General features: G+C 65.3%; 3 protein-coding genes across 3 annotated transcripts in view; 2 read left to right on the plus strand and 1 right to left on the minus strand.

Moving 5' to 3' along the window:
* Positions 1-405: 405 nt before the first annotated feature.
* MNEG_12109 (hypothetical protein) lies at positions 406-606 on the plus strand (the record flags this gene model as incomplete). Its single annotated transcript, XM_014039417.1, has 1 exon — positions 406-606. A coding segment is annotated over one exon (201 nt), but the record flags the coding sequence as incomplete, so codon positions are not given.
* A 989-nt stretch (positions 607-1,595) lies between these two features.
* On the minus strand, positions 1,596-2,335 carry MNEG_12110 (Ribosomal protein L20; the record flags this gene model as incomplete). Its single annotated transcript, XM_014039418.1, has 2 exons — positions 1,596-1,805; positions 2,144-2,335. 2 exons carry the CDS (start codon positions 2,333-2,335, stop codon positions 1,596-1,598), a joined length of 402 nt encoding a protein of 133 aa, XP_013894872.1.
* A 2,972-nt stretch (positions 2,336-5,307) lies between these two features.
* The window catches only part of MNEG_12111 (hypothetical protein), a gene marked incomplete at both ends in the record, with an annotated part of 1,938 nt that continues 1,453 nt past the window's right edge, over positions 5,308-5,792 (plus strand). The window contains 2 exons of the mRNA XM_014039419.1: positions 5,308-5,419; positions 5,628-5,755. Coding sequence (XP_013894873.1) covers positions 5,308-5,419; positions 5,628-5,755 — 240 coding nt within the window. The remainder of the gene's footprint in view (positions 5,420-5,627; positions 5,756-5,792) is intronic.

Consider the following 5,792-nt stretch of genomic DNA (forward strand, 5'->3'; position numbering starts at 1 on the left):
TCGCGGAGGTGTTTGGCTGCGTATGTTTGTGCGTGTGTATATGCATGCGAATGCACGTGCGCGTGTGCGCGCGCGCACGTGTGTGTGTGTGTGTGTGTGTGTGCGTGTGTGTGTGTGTGTGTGTGAGGAGAGATGACAGCTGGGGGCAGGGGCACGCGAGGTGTTGTTTAGTGTGCACCACGGACGTGCAGGGGCTGTGCAGGGTCCATGGCACCGTGCACAGTCGCTGTGATCCAGGCCGCGGCGTGGGTGGGCGTGTTGCGAGTGGTGAAGCTTGGTGGGGTCAGTCGCAGATGACGAGTGGGCGGGACCCGTGTGTGGGCCGTCGTGCACCAGAACACACAGCAAGGCATGCACGCGCGGAAGCAACGAAACCGCCACCGCACTGACGAACCGCCGCCAAAGGTGTTGAGTGACAACGTGCCCGTGGAGGTCGACGCGATCGAGGCGCTCGTGGGTGCCGCCCTCGAGGGCGTTGGCGCACGCGGGGCCGCCGCAGCGGGGGGCGGCGGCAGCGCCGAGTCTGCCGGCGAGCGCGCGCGGGCGGAGGCCGCGGCAGTGGCGGCGTCGCAGGGGCAGCAGCCGGCTTTTGCGGCGGCGGCGTGACGGGCGCGGCGCATGTGCATGCGGCGCGTGGGCAGGGGCCCGTGGTGGACCAGGAGCGAGGCAGCGCCTGCGCAGGCAACTGCGCGAGCAGCACCCAATCATTTTCAGCGATCGGCCGCCTGCGCGCATACGCCACGCCAGGGACGCAGCGCGCCTGGCCGCGCACGACGTCGTCTTTGTCGCCGCAGCCGCTTGTCCTGTCGGCTGCAGCAGCACGCGCAGCGCTTGCGATGAGGCAATGGTGCGAGCCAGGCAGCCAGTGCACAGGCCCTGGGACCTAGTGCTGAGCAGCAGCTCGCTGGGTTGGCCTGCGCCCTGCGGGCACGTGCAGCCAGCCTGCAACATGTGCCTCAACTGCAGCTGGCGGGCCCCTACCTAAGTGCAGCTGGCGGGCAAATTCGCCCTGCCGCTCCTGGCTTGCTTCTTCCTTGTCTTTGGCGCCATGCCACGCCCTGCCTATGAGTGACCTTGATGCACTTTTTTTGGTACGTGGAGAGGCCGGTCGGCAGAGCGCAGGGCAGCTGTTGGGGCCACCCCTTGTGGATGACACCCCTCCCATCTTGTAACATACATGGATGCACTTTGGTATGTGAGCGTGTGCGTGCGTGCGTACGTGCATGCATTCGTGTGTGTGTTTGTGTGTCAAGTTTGTAGCAATCCGCCACCTCAGCCTTGTTAGTACATTTGTTCACAATGAAAGCGGCCCATTGCTTGCGGCGTTTCTTTGGTCAGCAGCAATGCGTCTGTCCAGTTGCACGGGGCAAATGGGCGCCGTGCAGGCTTGTTCATGCAAATGCATGCACCAGCCGCTGCCAACCTTTGTGACCTATAGACTAGTTACAAGAGGTTGCAAGACAGTGAATCTAAAGCTTAGCTTCTGAGTATGAAAAACCAGTGGTCAATGGTACTGGGTGCATTTCGGCACCAGCATAAAACAGGGAAACCCACCGCACAACCGCCTCATCAGCCAGGAGCCCACCCCAGCTGCCTCACACCCCCACCGCGCTGCCGCTGCCGCCACCGCCGCCAGCGCTGCTGCCCGCGCCGCGGGCGCCGCCCGGGGCGCCGCGCATGAACCGCACTTGGTCCACGAGCGCCTGGAAGCTGAAGGGCTCTGTGGCCGCCAGCTCAGACAGGACCTTGCGGTTGAGCTGCACGTTCAGCTGCCGCAGGCCAGCCTGAAATTCGGAGTACTTGACCTGATGGGGGGAGATCAGGCGACCAGGAGAGGTCCCGTGAGCGCGTTGGTGCTGACGAGGCGGGGGCGGGGCAGCGGAGGGTGGGGGTGACGCTGCGAGGGTGGGTGACGTTGGCCGGGGCATGCCGATTGCGTGCCACCTGCTGGCCCCAGCGCCCCCTCAGTACGCGCCGCATCTGCTCGTGGCCCCGGCTGGTGCAGATGCTATCAGCTCAGCGGTTGTGGGGGTGAGCCGACACTAATGTGCTGCCTCTGGAACCGATAGCTGCTTGGGACCGGTTGGGGAGCACCGCACCCTGTCCTCTCCAGCAGTCGCCATCGTCACACAGCTATGCTCACCCCATGCTCGCGAGACCCCGCATTGATGCGCTGCACCCAGAGGCTGCGATGCTCCCGCTTCTTCTCTTTGCGGCCGCGGTAGGCATGCAGCAGCCCCTTCTCCGCCTGCTGCCGCGCCAACGTGATGCAGTTGGCAGCGCGGCCCCGGAAGCCCTTGGCGAGCTTCCAGATGACCCGCTCTTTCAATCCCATCGCCTGTGCAAGGGCGAAGGCAGCTGGAAGGCTGAGGTTGCTTCACACCGGACGGCGATGTGTGGAGCCTGAGAGGGTTGTCTGACACCAAATGCCGCAAAGAGGTCGCTCATTGACGTCTGCTCGTTTAGAGGCGTGCGCGAGGCAACCCGATACCGTACATCAGCTGTGATCTGCCGGAACGCGATCTGAATACCGTAGCACACACACTTCGACGCCGTTCCGCAATGCCGCGAAACAGGGACCAGCAATCCTCACTGAGCGTAGTTATACCCGCATTGGTGAGCTGGACTGCGCTCGGGCGGCGCTGCGCTCTGTGGCGCGGCTGTTGACTGGCCTCGCTGGCGGCGCACACCAGGTTCACCCTTCACCCTGAGAGCAGCCATTGCCACAACTCGTGCATGTGCGCCGCAGTGTGAGCGGGACAACATAGGCGCGACGCTGGCGAGCGTGTTCAACTGTGCACAGCCGCCGCTGGAGGTGTTGGTCGTCGACGGCGGCAGCACTGACGGGACGGCCGCGGCCGCGCGCCGCGCCGGTGCCAAGGTAGGAGGCGCATAATCCCAGGCACAGTGGGCCCCAAATTGCTGTGACATCGAGTATGCTATGAAAAAGCGGGTCGGCCCGTGCAACAGGCGGCGGGGGGGGGGGGCAGCTGAGGTGGCCAGCTTGCGCGGCCCTCTCACCATCCAAATGACTGCTGCGCATGCGCCTAGGTCATCAAGGCGCCGAGGGGCCGCGGCGCCCAGTTGAATGCGGGCTGGCGCTGTGCGCGCGGCGAGTGGGTGATGTTCCTCCACGCGGACTCGCAGCTTCCTAGCAACTACCGGGAGCTGCTGGATGGAGAGCTGGAGCGGTGGCAGCTGGACCGGCAGCGACGACAGCAGCAGGAGCAGCAGCAGCAGCAGGAGCAGCAGCAGCAGCAGGCAATGGGCACGCAGGGGCGGCAGGAGTGGTGGTGGCCCCTGGGAGCTGGGAATGGGGCAGGCGCGAAACAGGAATGTGGTGCATGTGACGCGCCCTGCTGGGGCTGCTTCTCGAGCATACGCGCGACACAGGTGGGCAGGTGCTTTTCTGGGGGCAAGCTGCGCCAACCGCCAGTGCTGATTGCAACGACCCGCGATGCGAGAGGGTGACAGGAGAGTGTTCCAGACGGCTTCGTCCATTTGTGTTGCGGCCGCTCTGGCCAACACAACCTCCTTTGGTGTTCTGGCGTGGCAAATGCGCAAGAACGCGCTGCAAAAACAAGACTTTCACCGCACACATCATGCACACGTTAATGTGCGCACCTTTCATCCTTGCACCCGTACAAGCACACACAGTCGTGCGCTCATGCACTCATGAATACCGACGCCTTCGTTTCACGCAGCTCAACCCGTTCCTGGCCAATCTGCTGGAGCTTGGGGTGCGCCTGCGCACACATGTGCGGCACACACCCTATGGCGACCAGGGCATCTTCGTCAGGCGCAGCTGCCTGCAACACCTGCAGGTGTGTGCGCCGTCCACTCCCCGTGTGCGCACGCTCACGTCTTAAAAGCCGGCGGGACCCACGTCTCCATAAGCGTGCTGTCAAGTCGCTGTGTCCTCCAAGCCCCTCTCCCCACCCCCGAACAACCCGCGCGGCCGCGGCCTGTCGAGTCCACGCGCTTGGCCTGCCCCAGCTGGTCGAGCACCAGCGCCGCGCCCTCAAATTCCCCCGCGACGCGCAGGGCTTCAAGGAGTGGCCGCTGCTGGAAGACCTGGAGCTGGTGCAGCGCCTCAACGCGTGCTGCAGGCCGCTGATCCTGCCGGGGCCGGTTACGACGTCGGGCAGGCGCTGGGCGAAGCTGGGGTTCTGGCGGACATACCTGACGAATCAGGTGGGCTGGGAGGGGGTGTTGAGCAGAGTGTTTCAGTTATCTGGTCTCATCGTATTGACAGGAAGCTCAAAACCTGGCGCAAGCTTGCTGCTGCTGCGCATGTGTGCGAGCGGGCGGCGGCCGCGCCGGTGCCGAGTGCGCATGCAAAGCGGAGCGCAAGCCATCTGTGATTTACGTGCCCTCAGTCATGCCCACACATGTGCACACGACTTGCCCAAATCGACCGCGCGAGCACGCATGCAGCGACGCGATTGGCGCGCTGAGGCTTGCCGCACCGCGCCCCCATCCTCGGACAGGCCGTGCTGGCGGGATTCGCCGCGGGGGTGGAGGTTGAGCGGCTGGCTGCAATGTACCATGGAAAGGGCCGCACGGGGGGTGGCGGCCGCACATTGCAAGGGGGACGGGAGCGGTAATGAAGCTGGGTGGCTACGCAGGCTGGCCAAGAGCGTCTGGCCTAGTCAAAGGACCTACTGTAGGCGTGCAACGCTTATGATGGGGCTGCACTCTCTGGGCGGGAGGTTGTGCAGAATAAAGGGGTTGCCGCGAATGGGCGCCGGCGACGTGGTGCTCATGTTCAAGTGGGCCACCCTGACATGCGCGGAGCCAGCATGCGGGCAGGAGGGCGGGTGCGCCCCATCACAAAGCGCCGCGGGTGTGCCCGCGCACGGCAAATCCCATCCAACCTGCGTCCTTTGTCAACTTAGCGCAGCACTCGCACCTTCCAAGTCGCCCTGGTGATGGAGTGAGGTAGCCCGCGCGCTGCCCTGCCTGCACCGATCTGGCGCGTGCGTCCCGCAGTTTGGGCCTGAGGCTGGTCAACCAACGGGGGTGATACCCAAGTGAGTCATTGAATGGCTGGCTGGGCGCGTGGTGCCGCCCCTGCAGCAGGACGGCATGCTCCCGCGCACAGCCCACCTCCCACAGCTAACACCGACCTGCAATCGCACGTCACTGGAAGCATATATAAATGATTTACAGCTTTTTGGCCCGCGCAGCGGGCTCTGCATCCCTGCGGCGCGCGGCCTGCTGCATGATCGCGCCGGCACACGCACGCGACCCCCTCCCCCACACCCAGCGCCGCGGTTGTGCCCCAGCCTCTGGCCCGGGCCAGCCATGCGCGAGGACCATGAGGATGACCAGGACTGGCAGTCCCCGACGCGGCTGGGGAAGCGCAAGACGTCGCGGCGGATGGCGCGGTCCCCGGACGAGAAGCCGTCGCGTGAGAGTGAGCGTCCGCCTCGGGCCTCGGGGCCACGCTCGGCGCCTCGCATGCGCGGACATGTGCCTGCCTGTTGACACGGCGGCCAGCTCGCAGCCCTCGCCGGCCGCCCACGGGCGCCGCCGCGCCACGGCCCGCAGCATGAGCAGGCCGCAGCACCCAGCACCCGCGCCCTCACTCGGAGCCGGGTGCTGCCCCGCACCCATCATCGCAGCCGCAAACTATGGGACTGGATGCCGCTTCGACAGCAGCCTAGGCATGCTGACCAAGAAATTCCTGAACCTGATCGAAAAGGCAGAGGATGGAATCCTGGACCTGAACCAAGCGGCGGAGGAGTTGCAGGTGCGGCCGCGCGCCGCAGCACTCCCCCCCCCCCCCC

This window comes from Monoraphidium neglectum (genome assembly GCF_000611645.1).
Source record: "Monoraphidium neglectum strain SAG 48.87 unplaced genomic scaffold scaffold03069, whole genome shotgun sequence".
NCBI lineage: Eukaryota > Viridiplantae > Chlorophyta > Chlorophyceae > Sphaeropleales > Selenastraceae > Monoraphidium > Monoraphidium neglectum.